Raw genomic sequence first — 18,558 nt, 5'->3', positions numbered from 1 at the left:
GATCTAGCCACTAAAGCTCATTACGCATTGGATGCATCTGTCTGTGAACGAGTGTGTGGGCAGATAAAGGCTTCGAGTGTATAGAATAACATGCACTGAAGCCTTGATTGTGACTTGTAGTGTAATACAATAAAACAAAACCTGTCCTTTGAGGCATTGTGGTAAAACGGTTAAGTTTTAGATCATTTAATACAAAAGGACGGATGATTCCGTGACACCGCTGGGCTATCAGCGCAGCATCTATCAGAACACTGTTGCTACCACTGCAGATGAACTACAGCAGAGTCAGCTCTTTGGCAGCAGCCTCCTCCCCCTCCACACTTATCATGGACCCATCTCACATTGTTCCGTCGCTACACTGAGCATCATCGGTAGGATTTATACGCGACCTGACGAAATTCCGCGATTTCCATTTTTGGCGTGGACAGCGCTGCGTGCTTCGCTCCAGAGGAGAGGATAAAACTCCTGCTTTTCAGAGAAGCGCAAGACAAAGACATGTATCACTGGCTGCTCTACGTGTTTCTGGGTGTCTGGTAAGTGTGTGTTGATGCAAATGAGCAGCAATGTCTTGATCGAGTTAACACCGACAAACGAATTGAGATCATGGCTGCAGATGTCGCCGCCTCTGCGCTCTGTCCTCGACATAATCCGCTGCGTTTTTCTTGTGGTGGTTTTATAGCAGGATGCTATTTGAGCTGTGGTGTTGGAGGAGACCACAGCGCAAATAATCCTTATTTGTCAGCAAAACAGTTTGGCTTTCATTTCAGCGTTTTTCTCAGTCGCGTCTAATAGATTTTTATTTGACCTCCATACAGGTTTATTACTGAGAAGGTAATAAGGCTTTATCTGTCTTGTTACATCAGTAGAATATCCTGGGGCTCTTCGTGAACACATAGCTGATTATTTAGTTCTTGGACTGACGCAAAAGACTTCTAATACTCAGGACTTCTGTCACCAAGGTGTAAATTATGTCATGACTCTCTGAATCAACTTCAGCTTTATTAACACAACCCTGGCACCAGTTCTCTGAAACAGTCACTTTAAGGACTTTGTAAGGTAAAAACAAATATTTGAGAGAGACTCATCAGTTGATGTGCAGCAGACCCAGGTTCAAGGAGCCGCATCCATCTACTGTGACTAGTTGGGGTTTGGTAGGAAGGAGAAAAGAAGAAACGAGAGCATAGAGAGACAGAAGATTAAAATTAATGCAGACGCCAAAAGAGGGGAGTGGGGAACTGAATAACTGCTCAATGCATCATTGGAAGTCCTCCAGCATCCTAAAGCCTTTAGCTACAAAAATGAGGCTTGGTCCATAAGTATAGTTAAAAGTATTCTTAAAAGGAAGGTTTTAAGCCTTCTCTTAAAAGTAGAGAGGGCGTGTCCGGTAAATCCTAGCTCGGAGCTTATTCCACAGGAGCCTGATAGCTGAAGGCTCTGCCTCACATTCTACTTTTGGAAACTCACCAAACCAAAAATAAGCCTGAAGTCTAAGAACAAAATGCTTTACTGTTAGCACGCAATACTAACAGGTCTTTAAGACGTGATATGGCCTGATTATTCAGGACTTTGTATATGAGAAGAATCATTTTACAAACAATTCTGGATTTAACACAGAGTAATAAAAAAGGATATCTATCCCACTCTCACTCGTTTTGGATCAGCTGAAGTCTTCTCAGGGAACTTTTTTTTAACCTGTCCTGTCCAGCAGTTGTAGCAAGCAAATTAATGGTCTAAATGCTTTGTTGTGCCAAACATATTTCCCAACAGGGCCAACGTAGACTCTCTGTAGGCTCCTCTTGGTAATGTTTTGGTTGTGTTATTATCCATATTATTGTCTGTGTGGATATTATGCTGGAGCAGGCAGTGGGTCTAGAACAGATTGGCAAAAGATAAGAGAAAAAAGTGGAGAGAGGAAAGAGAGAAAAGAATGGTGATGGGGGAAAATCCAGGAGGAAGCAAACAGACAATCTGGATCTGTAACAAAGCACTCACAAGCAATACACGACACCTGAAAGACAAAACAGGAAGGTACACAAGCAAATATATATTTTCACTGTGTGTGTGTTGGTGTGTGGGTGCATGTGTGTTTGTGAGTGATAAAGAGAGTGGATGTGAGCGTGTGTTATAAAGCCTATTTGAAAGAAAAAGGTCAGAAATTGCAACAATGGGAACTTTCAGGGAACTTTTAGAAAAGCCTGCTAATAAAAGTCTTTTAAAAGGAGCAGTCTGTAAGAAACCATAGTCGGGATTCTGTGAATTCCAGCCTAGAATTAACAAATGCATGGTCATGTTTCCCAGCAGCCTGAATGAGATAGGTCCAACTTTAGCAATATTTTAGCAGAGATGACAGACGTCCTGGATATTTGTTTATTCTGGATATTTGTGGCTGTTGCTCAGGTATTAGAACAGGTCACCTACTAATCGGAAGGTTGGTGGATCAATCCCTGTTTGCTCCAGTCTGCATGCCAAATATCCTTGGACAAGATACAAACCCCAAGTTGCTCTTTGATGCATCCATTGGAGTGTGAATCATTGAAGACTCTAGTGGACCCAGGCTCACCCAAACTGGGAGCACTGAAGATTGAAAAGCAACAGAGAAAATAACGAAACAAACAAAAAATATGTGTAACAGTTCTGTGGAAGCTCAGGAATTGTGCTTTACTCTAAAATTGTAATAGTGTTTCTATAACGTTACTCTAACCTGTGAGAGATTTTGCTCAATAAACAACTGCGTTGCACCCCTGTCCTTTTATCTGCTTAATATTGCTAAAAGAGAAGCGTTCTGTCTCTGAGTGATACTGAAAAGCTAGTTCATGCAGTTATTATTTCTAGGCTACTTTAAAAGCCTTCAGTAAATCCAAATCACTGCAGAAAGAGTACTTCAGAGAGACCACTGAATGATCTGGGTGCAGCTTTCATGTGGTGTGGCCACTGGAGTGAAGTGTGGGTAACCAGGAGGTAACAGTGGAGGACCCCGACCACTGAATACCCAGTTTTTTTTTCTCTACTGTGTTATATTGAGCCTCCCACTCCAACAGCTTACAGTTATGATTATGATGTTCTTATTGTCTTCAATCAGTGATGAATAGTAAGATGTTCTGGCTTTGCGGAGGGCTTTCTTATAAAGCAGCAAAACTATTTCTCCAGGCTAACTGATGATCCTCTAAATTTGTGACACGCCATTTCCTCTCCAGCTCACGAGTCATCAGCTTCAGGCTACGTACTAAGTTCCTACACTTGGCCTTCCACTAAGTCTGCACAAACAACTCTCAACAACTTTTGTACTTATTTTATTCTGAGTGCTCAGTATGCAATTAACTATTAAAGTGATCTAAAATTAATTACAGTCCCCATACCGTTTGCTGGGGATTTATTCATGCATTTATTACTTCCAGGCTGGACGACTGTAATTCATTATTATCAGGAAGTCCTAAAAACTCCCTGAAAAGCCTTCAGCTAATCCAAAATGCTGCAGCAAGAGTCCTGACAGGGACTAGAAAGAGAGCAGATTTCTCCCATACCCCTATAATATACTACATTAAATCCAGAATAAAATTTAAAATCCTGCTCCTCACATACAAGGTACTGAATAATCAGGCCCCATCTTATCTTGAAGACCTGATAGTACAGCCCAATTGAGCATTTTGCTGCCAGACTGCAGACTTACTTGTGCTTCTTAGGGTTAAAAGTAGAATGGGAGGCAGAGCCTTCCACAAACAAACCCTGACAGGCACACCTGTGAGGTGAAACCATCTCAGGTGACGACATCATGAAGCTCACTGAGAGGCTGAGGGTTGGCAGCGCTGTCAACAAAGCAAAGGGCGGCTGCTTACAGGAATCTGAAACATTTTTATCCATTTTTCTTTGCTGCATCATTCCTTATATCTTGTGTCATATATTTAATGTCCTCAGTGTGTACCTACAATGTAGAAAGTGGTAAAAATAAGGAACCAACCAATAAAGGAGAAGGTGTGTCCAAATGTTTTGCTGGTAGTATATGTGTGTGTGTGTGTGTGTGTTTGATTTTCACAATGTTTTCTCCTCCACAGTTCAGCTATTGGACCCAGTAAACAGGACGAAGAGGACTATGAAGATGTACCCATAAATAAGACCTGGGTGTTATCACCAAAGGTCTATGAGAGCGATGTAACGCTGATCCTTAATAAACTGCTGCAAGGTTATGACAACAAACTACGGCCTGACATTGGAGGTACATCACTTCAATTTAGCTGACCTAAATTCACAATTATAGTTATCTTAAGGGACTTTTCATTGTATGATAAAGATATTACAACATTAAGTCATGTGACACTGTGTGGCAGGCAGAGCTTGGACCCAAATGCACTTAGAAACAAAGGGAGTAACTAAAGAAGGCAGCTTTATTTGCTCTAACACCATACTACAAACAAAAATACAAAAAGACTAACAGAAACAACCAAAAAACTAGAGAACTAGTGACAGAGAACTAGGAGGCTCAGAGGTTATGAGGGGAAATACAGCGTTCACAGGAGACATGGGAACACACGACAAACAGGGCGACATGACAACGAGCAGAAGGAGACTGAGGACTTAAATACACACAGGATAATGAGAGGAGGCAACAGGTGGAAACAGAGCTGGGGTTGATACAGACCAACAGGACAGGGGGAAGAAAACAGGATACAGTGTACACAGGACAAGAGACTGTCAAAATAAAACAGGAAGTACGATAAACAAAGACTAAGACACAGGCAGGACAGTGAGAGCCGGGGGAAAAGACAGACATGACTGACTGAGAAGACAGAAAGGGAACATCAAACACGGAGACAGGAGATAAACAACATGAAGACAAGGCTGACTAAACACAGGACTGAGGAAGAACTCTAAGATTACTAAGAACCGAAGGCCATGAACCTCAGAATCACATAGAATATTCTTAATAAGCAGTAATGTCCAGAAACACTGGATCCAAGACCCAGAACCATGACAATTATAGAGTGATTAAGTCTGCACTGCATGCTTCCACAAGTATTTAGATAGACTCTTATGAATTCAGATTTAATGATAAATATTTTTTCTTTCTTTTTTAATTAAAAGTTCAGTAAGAGTAACGAGTCACCTCATTACTGTTACATAAGTAAAGTCTGTGAAGAATATAGTTCGCCAAATAGTGTCGCTCAGCATATGAACTTGTGTGCTGTCGTGAGTATCAGCTCCCCTTTGGCTTCTCTCTTCCACTGTCAGGTTGTGCAGAGTTGATCTTCAGGGCAATTTTGGAATAATAGTAGAATAATAGTATTATTGTATTATTCTATACAATATAAAGCGCTTCGAGGCCACTGTTGTTGTGATTTGGTGCTATATAAATAAAATTGAATTGAATCTTTGATCTTCCATCTTATGCAAACACGAGAGTTGCTGTTTAGAGTTAAATTAAGACACATCTTAGAAAAGGTCAAATAATTTTCCATCATTTCTGCAATTCTGACCACGCTTTCAGTAAACATAACTTCACCCCCACCTCCAAATCAGTGATGTGCAGTATATCTCTTTGTTGTGTTTCAGTGAGGCCCACAGTGATTGAAACAGCTGTGTATGTCAACAGCATTGGACCAGTGGACCCTATCAACATGGTAAGCCTGCCTCTCAACATATCTCTAGATTCTTTATCCAGGGTTACTGAATGTCTTTACAAACCTGAACAGTATCTGGACAACTTGTATTCATGCTACAGTTTGAATGCTCTTTCAAAGAAGTCCCCTAACAGTATTTTTCCATGGCTTTCAACTTCAACCCACTGAGGAAGAGTCCTCCTTGTTGAAAACTCTGTTTAAATAAAGTGAAACGTGGTTCACAGTGCCAACAATTTATTAAGGGGAAATCTCAATATTTAAGATTGTAATTGATTTAATTATTTAGCAGTTTTAACACTTATTTAATGAATGTTGATCATTTGATTTCACTCTCTATGGTCAACGTGTCATCAAAGTCATTCAAAGGCATTTGAACAAACTTGTGTCATTTTTATAACATCTCAGTGAAAAAAGAGAAGTGATAAGAGAACATCTGAGTCAAATATGCAACACATTATAGAGGTGGCAAAAGCAAATTCTTCTAGTAACTGTTTAAAAATTGTTCTGGTTTGTTTGCATGATTCCCAACATCTGTTGCAGGAATACACAATTGACATCTTCTTTGCCCAGACATGGTATGACAGCCGCCTGAAGTTCAATAGCTCAATGAAGCTGCTCATGCTCAACAGTAACATGGTAGGCAAAATATGGATTCCTGACACATTCTTCCGGAATTCCCGAAAATCAAATGCCCACTGGATCACTACTCCCAACCGCCTCCTTAGGTTGTGGAGCAATGGGAGAGTCATGTACACATTAAGGTAGGACAGTTTTGTAGCCAGTTTGCTAACGTCTTTGAAAGTATTTGTCATTTGTGCAGCTTTAGTGTGTACATCTGCTTTTTGTCATGTAGTTCTCTTTTAAGTGAATCCAATTTGTCAAAGTCTGATAGTTTTTTATGTATTTACGCTCTTAAATAAAGACAAGACATACGGTGACTTTAATACTATTAGGCAGGGAAAAACAATTCCGACATATATATTTTTTTCTGACATAATTCTGTTTCTGTCAGGTTGACTATAAATGCGGAGTGTTACCTTAAGCTGCATAACTTTCCAATGGATGAGCACTCGTGTCCACTGGAGTTTTCAAGCTGTAGGTGGTCAAACATATTCCCCTCTCATTGCTGAGTCTGTCATCTCAACTGCAGTTTCTGTAATTTATCAGAAAATCATACTGACTAAGCCTTTATTCGCCCTCTCCTTGCCCACTGCCCCATCTGCTTGAGGCTGGCTACTTTAAGCTTGTGCCAATCTATCATCTACTTCACCAGGAGAGAGAGGAAGCCACACAGTCCCATGTCTTGGATAGACTTAATGAATTATGCACTTTTTTCTGTGCTGTCACGTTGTCCGTTTCATCCTTCATTTGTCACTTGCATTGTGCTTTGGCTGCTCATCTCTTATTGTCTCAATCTTCTTCGTAGTTTCGCTTCTTCCATGCTAGAAGAAGGACAAACGCATTACAGACATTTGGTGTAAAAACAGCTTTTCATACTTTTTTGTTTATCTTGTTAATGAAGTCTGAGCATGTCAATGCAAATAAAAGTTGATATTTGCTTTTATCTTAATCGGAGCCATTGTATTTCCTAAACATAGGCCTTTCTTAAGCTTTGTTAACATGTAACCCATAACCTTAGAAGTATTAGAACGACATCCTTAAATGTGCATTTTGAATCATTTAAACCTTCGAACATGTAAACATTATAGAAGTCAGATGAATGTATAAAGACTTTTCCTTTTTTTTAATACACACCTCAGGTGGAGCTTCTTGTCAAAAACACAGTTATGTATGTTTAGGTATGTTTATGTTTGGGCTGTAGATGGTTATCCTAAAAACGAGATCATGTATCGGTGGCAGAGACGAGCAGTAGAGGTGGCGGACCAGCGGTACTGGAGACTCTACCAGTTTGCCTTTGTGGGGTTGAGGAACACGTCTGATGTCGCACACACGCAATCAGGTTAGAGACTGTAACCAAGTTCACTATCATAGTATCAAAGTTGACTTTAATCTTATGCTACAAGCTGTCGTTGTTTTGTGAAAGCAGAGAGTCAACATTGTCACGTGAATTTGCTTTTGCCCTTCATTTATTAAACTTTCAGGGGAATATGTCATCATGACAATCTTTTTTGACCTGAGTCGGAGAATGGGTTACTTCACCATCCAGACCTACATCCCCTGCAGCATGATTGTGGTTTTATCCTGGGTCTCCTTCTGGATTAACAAGGACGCCGTCCCAGCACGAACATCTCTAGGTTTGATCATTTAATTCAGGCACAGATAAAATCAGGCTGTAAATGTTTCTGTAAATTACTGTAATATCCTTTAATCTTTGAAATATTTCTATATAATGAGCTGCAATCAGCTTTTGACTATTCTTACTATAAATTATACAGCACACATTATGGTCTGTGATATCTGAAAGTTGAGGGTTAAGTATTCTCCCTGTGATGGTGTTACTGGTTTAAGGTATGCAGGACTATAAAAGGAAGATTGCATACTCTCTGCCCAATAAATAAACGTAACCTTATTTTTCACAATCAGCCAGTCTTAAATTGAAAGTTGTTTACTGCGTTGCTTTTTCAGTGGAGTAAGTGTTTCATCACTGCTCATACCAGCGTCCCTGTCCAGCACATCCTCATCACTGATAGACCCGGCCATACGAGGTCGTGCTCTGTGTCGTGTCATAGCCAGAGGTCGTTCGGTTACAGCATACACTCTATCCTCTGGGTCTTTTTGATATGATGCCTTCTTCTGTGCTCACTGCGTCTATGGGGATGGTGTTCACCCACCCAATGTATATTCCAGTGGACGATGAGAGTCAAAACTTAAAAACTGATCTATAGATCGCCTTGAGGCGACTGCTGTTGTGATTTGGAGCTATATAAATAAAATTGAATTGAATTAACAGGTGAAGATGGCAGAAGTACACATATGCTGTACTTAAGTAGAAGTACTAGTGTAAAAATATACTCCAGTAAAAGTACTATTTTGTATTTTTACTGGACTCTTTCACATCCTGCTGGTCTGAGCAGGGAGACAAGGAGGCCGTTTATGTGGAAAGACTGATCAATGGTTATGGCAATTTGTATATTAAGGATCATGAAACTGACCTCATGGCCCGTGTTAGTCACGTGTTAGTCACGTGTTAGTCACTGGTGCCAGTTTGGTAATTATGCAGATTTACTTTTTTAAGGCTGGGAAGACCTGCGGTCATTGAATGCATGATGGAACCACTGAAAATGCTGCTTCATGTTGAACAGAATCAGCTTTCTGTCTTGTATGCTTCCACTCTTGCTATGCTAATTCTTTAGAAACTTTGGAAGCATTGTGGTAAACTCAGTTCATATTATTTCACTTCCCCTGTCTCTTATCATGTGTGCCATGTGCTCGTGAGCAGGAGCATTCACAGTGATATAGTAAAAGGACACAATAGTGACTGAACACTCAGCTATTACATATAAATTAGGTGAATAACATATATGTGTTTTTATTTTTCCTTTTCTTTATCCTGTCATAATTTAGATGACTAACGAAAAGTAATTTAACCAAATAAATGAATATTTGTTATGTTTTACTTTGGACAAAGTTAGGAAACAATGTCCAAGTAAAGGCTGATGTTGCATACACATTAAAAATATTACTTGTCTGTTCTGCAACGTAGAAGTTTCCTTTATGTCTTTAAGTCTTACGAGGTGCTGCTGCTTATACTACTGCAATTCTTCCGTTCAAGTCAAGCTAAAAACAAGTCCAACATTGAAACCACCTTGTTTTTATGTGTTCATGAATATTTGTAGGACTGATATTCTACCACTAAATTCGTCTCAATCCTTTTAGGCATCACCACAGTGCTTACCATGACGACTCTCAGTACCATCTCCAGGAAGTCCCTGCCAAAGGTTTCCTACATCACCGCCATGGACCTTTTTGTCTCTGTCTGCTTCATCTTCACCTTTGCTGCTCTGATGGAGTATGGCACTCTGCACTATTTCACCAGCAACAGGCAGACAAAGAAGTCTAAAGCCAGCAACACACAGGTACCAGATTTTTATTTGATCCCTTCTTCATTAAAGAGCCACAGCATCAAGTACTAACACGGGGAAATGACTGTGTGTGTTCCCTCTACAGCAGAAAGCATCAAGCATGGTGAATATCCGGCCCGGCCCGTCGCTGTTGCAGATGAATAACATTGTACCCTATCACGGGGAGGATGATTACGCTTATGAGTGTTTAGATGGAAAAGACTGTGCCAGCTTCTTCTGCTGCTTTGACGACTGCCGTTCAGGTGCCTGGCGTGAAAACAGGATGCACGTGCGAGTTTCCAAGATCGATTCTTATTCACGAATATTCTTTCCTACTGCTTTTGGCCTTTTCAATCTGGTTTATTGGATAGGTTATTTATATTTATAAAACTGGCACCTCAAAGGACAACCGGAGTGTATCATATACAAAATTTCCCAGAGACTGAGCTACTTGTATATAGTTAGAAATAGGAGGTAGTCATTTTAACGGCTTACTGTTACCAGCCGTCCGATTCCAGCAAGATGCAAAAGTCAAAATAGGAAAAGAACCCTGAATTTCATTGAAGCTATAGTTGTGGACATTTGGAATTACATCAAATGTTTGCACGGGTTAAACTCGAGAGAACACGGAGGAGTTTTTGGCGTCACTTTTTAATATAGTTTGTTTATTCCTTGCCACTGTGCTATTGACATTGTAAAGTAGGAAGAAGAAGGTGCATTGTAGCTGTAATATATAATGGCAAACTATTAGATTTTTTTAACTCTTTTAGAAAAGCCAGTAGCTCTTATCATATAACTAACCTGATTGTCAGCAGGTCAGCAGCCAATATTTGAAATATCAGCAGTGTGTTTGAGAAATGTCTGGTCCTGTTGGTCATTAGTCGTTAAATAGCTGAAAAACCGGAGCATCAACTGGACCAGCTTCTGCTCAGAATCTAGGAAGGATAAATTTGTAGTATTGGCCAAACGTTGAGTTGTCGAGAAGCGGTGGTTTTTACAGAGGCCTGATTTTATATCATAACATCATAAAGATGATGCACTGCTGAAGGCACAATTCTGAATTTAAAGGAAGAATCAAACTAGACTTGCATTTCCTTTTATACATTTTTGCTGCGTATAAAACACAGCGTGACTTTTGCCACATGACAAAGAGCAAAGTGTACTGAAACGTTTTCAGTAATATTGTCTTAGAATTACAACATTTTCAACAACATTTTAATGGCAGCTTTCAACAATTTAAGATTTTTACTTAAAGCTTGCTTTGTTTCCTATTTTTCCTCAGAGATGACAGAGGCTCATAAATCTTGTAGCTATGTATTTTGCAGTGAGGTAGAAAGCACCATTCACCATATATCACTGTTTAAGTCACGCCAGTGGAAATTTGGACTCCTGTTCTCAAAATGATGATCTTAATATTTTGGACTTCTGTTGTTCTGCAATACTCAAATCAAAATTAGGGCTATGGCTAAAATCATTCACTACTTGCTGGATATTGGACTGTACAGTAAATTTCTCATTTGCTGTCTGGAGTACGGAGAGAAGTTACCTTTGAAAGTGTTACGAAGTTGTGATATGATCCACAAGCGTGAACTAAGATTTACAAATCAGCGATTTCTGTGGGACTTGTGCAGACTCACAAATGCGGCTCCACATACAGACACAAAGCAATGTGACCACACAGGAGCTGAACGTAATAAGTTGTGGAAAAATAATCAGTATTTATTCAGATTTGGTTTAAACACATTTGTAAAATAGTTTCACGTGCTTCATATTTGTGTCTTGCGCATTAGTGAGTCCACAAAAGTTACACACAAATCACTGCACACATTTGTAAGTCTAAGTTTATGCTTGTGGATCATATTGTACGCATTCGTAACCATTTTAAGACAGATTTCTCTTCATGATGCCATCAAAGTATCCCACAATGCCTCGTGAAAATAGCGTATACCTGATGGCCAGTACCTGAGCATTTCCTACCATCGTGCTCAGCACCAACAGAAACATGTCAGATGGAGAAGAGGAAAGAGAAGGCGGTGCCTTTGCTTGAAGATTCACTGTTAAAGAACTACTTTTGGATTCAGTGTTGCTACTTCAAATAGCCACGTCAAAAAAAGCGCTGCAGTTTTAATTTGCGACAAATAATGTAAATCATGAAGCTCAAACTTTGTTTTTAAAAGGGCTCAGTACTACGCAATTGTGGTGATGTTAGCCAGTGTTAAGATATTGGATTTTATATAAACAATGACTGTGTGTACTAATACATTTAGGATTGGGTAATTTCCTACTGTTTAACAAATGTGCAAACACAAAGTGCTGAAATGAACTCACAGCATTATGAAAAAATACTGAGAATTACATGTAACTGTTGAAGGACGCAGCTTTCATTCCTAAAAATACTCATTCTTAATAAATGTACTAGTTATGGTTTAAGGAGCTCCAAAGACTACGACGACCTGGATGACTGAGAACCTTCACAGATATACTAGTTATGCTAGCGCATACTATGTGTCTGCATAGAACTGGTAAAGCAAAAAGAGATTCAAACAAAGGTCAGATTCAATTCAGTTTTATTCATGAAGCGCCAAATTACAACAACAGTCGCTTTATATTGCTAGGCAGACCATTCTTATTCTTTAAAACGTCAGACTTGGAGATAATATGAATAGATATGCTACAGCAAACTCTCCCATAAGAAAACTACAGATAATAGTTTAGTGCATTTTCAGATACACCAAAGAAACATTAAATGACATTTAGTAGAATACTGTGTATAAATGTTACACTTTAGTTTCTTTGCATAAATTCTGTGCATGTCTTGTTTTGCTGTGGGGTGTGTGTGGGGGGGGGGGCTGCAAATGTAATCAGGTCTCCATGCACAGTAGTCTTAACCTTGCCCATAGCGTTTCCTTATAGCCATAACACAGTTGTTCTGACAAAGGTGACATGAAGATGATTTACTCGCTCGAAGGTGTCAATAGACATGTCATTCTCAAAGAAGACAAAGAAGTGGTAAACTATGCAAACATTGACAGTGTAGTTATTGTTAAAGTGTGTTCATTTCTAGTTAACCGTCACTGATCGAACCAAATTATGTAAAATAAGGATTACTGCAATTATTAGTATTAACAAAACAGTAAATAATTAGATAACAGATCATTAGTAATGACGTTCGAGCTCTGAAACCAAAAATCAAGCAGAAGTCTCTGATCTTCTATAGAAGTCAAATATGTCATTTTTGCTGATTCAGGTCAAAATAATTAAAAGCTGAAAGAATGCAGTGCAGAAGTTGATGCAGCCTTATAATCCTGTTACTGTACCAAAAGGAAATGACATACATGGTTTACCAAACTGTGGCCTGACGCTCATCATGACAGTGCTTTTAAATACCACAGATTGCATTTCAATATAGTGCTGATGAGATAAAATGATATTTTGCTTTTGATTACTAATCGTTCATAAAAAAGTGTGCAAAAAGCTGTGTCTTTAGTGTTAGCACTGATAGCTTGTCTATGGCGAGACAGGGTCTACAAAATGTGATGGTCTTTCATTCGCCACAGCTTCAACACACCCCTCTTGTAACTTAAGATGATTCCAATGCTTTTTATTTATTAAAACAAATATAACAAATGTTTATTGCTTACAAATACCTGGAATGATTACCTAAATATTTGCTCTAATGATTGAATAATATTTTCCACAGCATTGTTTTGTAAAGTAGCTCATTTTAAAAAAAAAAAGCGCTGTTTTCATTCAGCCCAGAAACCTCAAAGCATGTTGTGTGATCATGAGCATTGTGAGAGGAAGACTGGTATAGAGCTGTATGTTCATTCTACTCAAGCCATATTAACACATCTAGCACACATCTGTGATACAGTGCCATTCTCTGTAATTGTTGCTCATACTGTATTGTGGCTACTATCTCAATACACTGTGACAAAATAAATCAGTGCCTAAAAACGGTTCCAATGGTTTTACATGACTGGATGTTGAAGTGGGAAAACCTCACTAATGTTTATCATGTGAGAAACTGTCAGTCAGTATTAACCATGTTTTTTCAATCAGTATTTCATAGCCTGCCACTGAATTCGTGTATTTATTCCAGTCACACAATTACTTTTAGCCATGCTTCTTGTGATAGTTAACAACTTGTTGTTTATGCAATTGAATATTTTGTTGATGATATTCCTTATATAAAATTGTTTATCTATTTTCTTTTAAACTTGTCCTGTCCGGCAGTTTCAGGAGCACACTTCTGGACTTTGTTGTGTCATACACATTTGCTTTGCCAAGAGGAGCGCTATAGACTCTGGGTTCCTCTTGTTAATCTTATTTTATCTTGTTATTCACATTATTATCTCAAAGTCTTATTATGCCAAAGGTGACGGGTGGTGAGGGCCAGAATAAAAATCAGGATCTATACAAAAATCTTTGCTCCGTTAACCTGACTTCAGCCCAGGAAGCCTTAAGCATTGGTTTTCGTCTTTACCTGTTCTGGCTCAACTGGGTCCTTCTCTGCAGTTCACTGTGGAGGTCGATGCTTCAGGTTCTGGGGTAGATGCAGTGTTGTCCCAGAGAATGATTGATAAAATGCAGCCCTGTGCTTTCTTTTCTCATCGCCTGTTTCCCACAGAACACAGTTATAATGTGGGGGACCAAGACCTAGGCTTCTCCACTTCCTTGTCGGTTGCTCACCTGTAAGAGATCAGCTGATTAGCTCACCCGTTGCTCATCAGGTTATTATTCTGGCCTCTTAAGACTGAAGCAAACAGTCAGTCATCATCAGATCATTGTGTCAGGCCTCAGTCATGTAGGGTTTGCTTGATTTCTGCCAGTCTAGTACTGGAATTAACCTGTTTCTGTGTATACTTCTCAGCATTTTCTGATCCCTGTAAGCTTTAGTGACTGATTGCATGTCTTTGGACAACCTGTAAAATCTTTGTCATCTCTCTGATGATGTCACAGCATCACAGACAAGGATTTTCTTTGTCCACTTAGTCTATAAATAAACAGGTCCATCATTCTGTTGGTTTCTTGACAAGTTCAGGTGGTTGAGACATTAACTAGGGTGGTTCTTAGGTGAGGTGTTTTGGAAATATAAACCCTGGAAGAAGCTCAAGAAATGCTGGAGAGATTATGTGTCATGGTTCACATAATCTCTCCAGCATCTCTCAGTGTCTCACCAGAAGAAGTGGAGAAGATGACTTTGAGGAGGGAGGTCTGGGCATCTCTGCTTAGAATGCTCATCCCGCAACCCTGAGCCAGCTTTGTCTTATTGCATTGGAGTCACACTGGGTTAAATATGTACACTTGGGTTTTAAGGGGTATTTATTATTTTCTTCTTTTTTTTGGGTTGTATGGAAGCCCCAAACGCAATTTCATTGTTCTTGACAATGACAATAAATAAATAAATACTAAATACTAATACTTTGACACGTCAGACAAAGCAACAGCATCAAACTGACCAGCAATGGCAGCAGTGTCTTGCTGGAAAAGCTTCTCAATTGCATCTCAAAAGGACTGCCACATTAACGGCTCCAGTGAGAGAAATTTAATTCAGTTCAAATAATGCCAAATCAGCTACTTATTGGAAGGTTGGTGGTTCAATCCTTGGCTTCCCCAGCCTGCACGCCAAATATCCTGGGGCAAGATACGAACCCCAAGTTGCCGTCCGATGCGTTCATCGGAGTGTGAATGTTGGTTAGTTTGCACTTGAGTTTAGAAGTGATGTGAGTGGGTGTGAAAGGGTGTATGAGGCATGTGGTGTTGAGAACTCCAGGAGAGTAGGAAAGCGCTATATAAGAATCAGACCCCAGTATGTGAGGCTGCAGGACTGTGTGCCTGAGGTGGTAGTCTGTAGCACGGGGGCCCCACAAGGAACAGTGCTCGCCCCTTTCCTCTTCACCCCGTACACTGCAGACTTCAGTTATAACACGGACACTTGCCATCTCCAGAAATTCTCGGATGACGCCGCCATTGTGGCCCGGGTGTCGGAGGGAAACGAACTGGAATACAGGGGGGTCATCAACGACTTCGTCAGTTGGTGCAAACAGAACCATCTTTGCATCAATGCCAGCATGATGAAGGAGCTGGTGACTGACTTCTGCAAGAAGCCACCTCCTATTACACCAGTGAACATCCAGGGTTTGGACATTGAAATGGTGGAGGAGAACAAATACCTGGGTGTTCACCTCAGTAACAAACTGGACTGGTCCACAAACACTTTACAAAAAGGGTCTAAGTCGTCTCCACCTGCTACGGCGGCTGAGATCCTTCGGGGTGAACAGGACACTCCTAAGGACGTTTTACGACACTGCGGTGGCGTCTGCTATTTTCTATGCTGTGGTCTGCTGGAGTGGTGGAATGGCAGAGAGGGACAGGGGGGAACTCAAACTGGTCAGGAGCACTGAGCAGCTCGTTCAGCAGTAGACTTTTGCACCCACAGTGTAGGAAGGAGCGCTATCGCAGGTCATTCTTACCAGCAGCTGTCAGACTAAATTACACAGTTTAACATGGTCATCCTACTCATCAGCTTGTTTCACTGTACATTTTATATATAGTTATGTACAGTTTTTCTATACATATTCTGTACATTGTTACCTGTATGTACGAACTTCAATCGCTTATGTAAATAGGACCACCTTGTGTCTTCCTTTTATATTTTATATTCCCCTTGCTATAAAAGCTGTGTAACACCCACATTTCTCATCTGTGGGAAAATAAAGGTTTATTCTATTCTACTACCAGTCAGAAGTTTGCACACACCTTCTCATTTAATGGGTTTTCTGTATTTTCATGAATAATTACATTGAAGGCATCAAACTATGAATGAACCCATGGGGAATTATGCAGTAAACAAAAGAGTGTGAAATAACTCAAAACATGCTTCATATTTTAGATTATTTTGCTTTGATTCTGCTTTGCACACTCTTGGCATTCTCTTGATGAGCTTCAGGATTTCGTCACCTGAAATGGTTTTCCAACAGTCTTGAAGGAGTTCCCAGAGATGCTGAGCACTTGTTGGCCTCTTACTTGTGGTTGCTAGCATATTTAAAAGTTGTAATGGGAACCAGTTGGATTCAGAGGAAGAGACACCCTGTTTACTTTTAAGATTAGGTTTAAAACTTATAGTTTTAGCTTATAGTTAGGGCAACACAAACAAAACAGTGAAGAAGGCGCAGCAGCGCCTCTTCTTTCTCAGGAGACTGAAAAGATTCGGCATGAGCCCCCGCATCCTCAGGACCTTCTATCACTGTGCCATTGAGAGCATCCTCACTGGATGCATCACCACCTGGTATGGCAACAGCACCGCCTACAACTGCAAAGCTCTCCAGCGAGTAGTGCGGTGCTCTGAACGGATAATTGGAGGTGAGCTTCCCTCCCTCCAAGACATCTACAGGAAGCGGTGCCTGAGGAAAGCGGGGAGGATCATCAAGGACTCCAGTCACCCCAGCCATAAACTGTTCAGACTACTTCCATCAGGAAGGAGGTTCTGCAGCATCCGGTCCTGAACCAGCAGACTGAGAGACAGCTTCTTCCATCAGGCCATCAGACTGATGAACACGTCATAGACACCTCAGCTTCACTACTGGAACTTTAACATTATGCACTCCATACTGTACAGTAACGCCACTGTTTTGCACATGTCTCACTCTGTATATTTTTATATATTTTATTCATTGTTTACTCTATTTAATTTGTAAAATATGTGTACACACACACACACACACACACACACACACGTAGAAAAATATTTAGTATACACATCCAGAAATGCATTTACTGTTATATATTGTACATATATTTATTAGTTTCAGATGTAGCCATTCTTGTATTTTGCTTGTTTACATTATTGTATTTTGCACAACTCTGTTGCTTGTGAAGCTCGCACACAAGAATTTCACTCACATGTGCTGTACCAATGTACCTGCACATGTGATGTGACAATAAAAGAGATTTGATTTGATTTGATTTGATTTGATTTGACACTGGCAACACCTAGGCCAAGTGTTTTTGACCCATTAACACCATTTTTTGGGTCATTTGCTGGTTTGCTCTTTAAACAAATTATGTAAATCAACAAAGGCAGCTACAGATATAAGTCTGGGATCCTCTTCTTTGCTCTCCCAAAGGCAATAAATTCCTCTCCCTTTGGTTGACACCACTGGCTATATGGGACAGAGCAGCAGTGTATCATATCATATCGTTTCATTTTATGTATGTGTTTCCCAAAGTCCAACAGACAGAACCAATATCAATGATAAAACCTTGGGTGTAATAAATACATTTTTTTAAAAAATAGTCTTCAAATTTACTTAAAAAACACAGATTCAGTTCAATCATCTTGTTACATTACACTATTCTGCTGGTAAACAACTGTAGAATCACTGTGAACATCGTGTGGTAGGGGTACACAAGACCACTTAGACCAAGATCATGACATATATGCCGACATTATATTGTGATTCTGTCTTCCCATATGGTGATATCAATGTTCAGGTATAAATGTGTAGTTTTGTATGTATCAATATATGGTCAAGTGATCAGGGCTGTGATAAAAATATGTTTTGTCACTTTTGTTAATTATCCCCACTAAATCAAAACTGATGTATGAGCCCAACCCAAGGCTTTGGACATTTGTAAAATCCTGCTATGAGGCGTAATCAGATTAGGCAATAGGCCACCTACGAAACAGGCCCTTGCCTTCTAAGGCCACATCCAAGTGAGACGGATCCATGAATGACTGAATGTAGTGTAAAGCGCTTTGGGGTCCTTAGGGACTAGAAAAGCGCTATACAAATGCAGGCCATTTTACCATGAAGCAAAAAGTCAAGCAGCCGTTATTTTGAAGCACATATACAAGAATGTGTTTCAAGTAAAGTTAGGACAAATTTAATTTATGCTGCAGTCACACTGCATTTCAGTAC

General features: G+C 39.9%; 1 protein-coding gene across 2 annotated transcripts; it reads left to right on the top strand.

Moving 5' to 3' along the window:
* The first annotated feature begins 249 nt into the window (after nt 1–249).
* Nucleotides 250–13,594, top strand: gabrg1 (gamma-aminobutyric acid type A receptor subunit gamma1). Of its 2 annotated transcripts, none has more exons than XM_085441110.1 (9): nt 250–533; nt 4,050–4,210; nt 5,545–5,612; nt 6,153–6,373; nt 6,625–6,707; nt 7,435–7,572; nt 7,715–7,867; nt 9,450–9,649; nt 9,744–13,594. In XM_085441110.1, the coding sequence occupies exons 1-9, from the start codon at nt 496–498 to the stop codon at nt 10,020–10,022; spliced, it is 1,341 nt and encodes a 446-aa protein (XP_085297236.1). In that variant the 5' UTR covers nt 250–495; the 3' UTR covers nt 10,023–13,594. The 2 variants fall into 2 exon arrangements, with proteins under 2 accessions (XP_085297236.1, XP_085297235.1); XM_085441109.1 differs by having other exon boundaries at nt 252–533; nt 9,741–13,594.
* Nucleotides 13,595–18,558: the final 4,964 nt, after the last annotated feature.

This window comes from Copadichromis virginalis, linkage group LG19, assembly GCF_057382275.1.
Source record: "Copadichromis virginalis isolate Kocher_CV1m ecotype Utaka linkage group LG19, C_Virginalis_male_GT1.1, whole genome shotgun sequence".
NCBI lineage: Eukaryota > Metazoa > Chordata > Actinopteri > Cichliformes > Cichlidae > Copadichromis > Copadichromis virginalis.
Note: the sequence above shows the minus strand (reverse complement) of the source record. Positions and strands in the feature narration are given on the sequence as shown.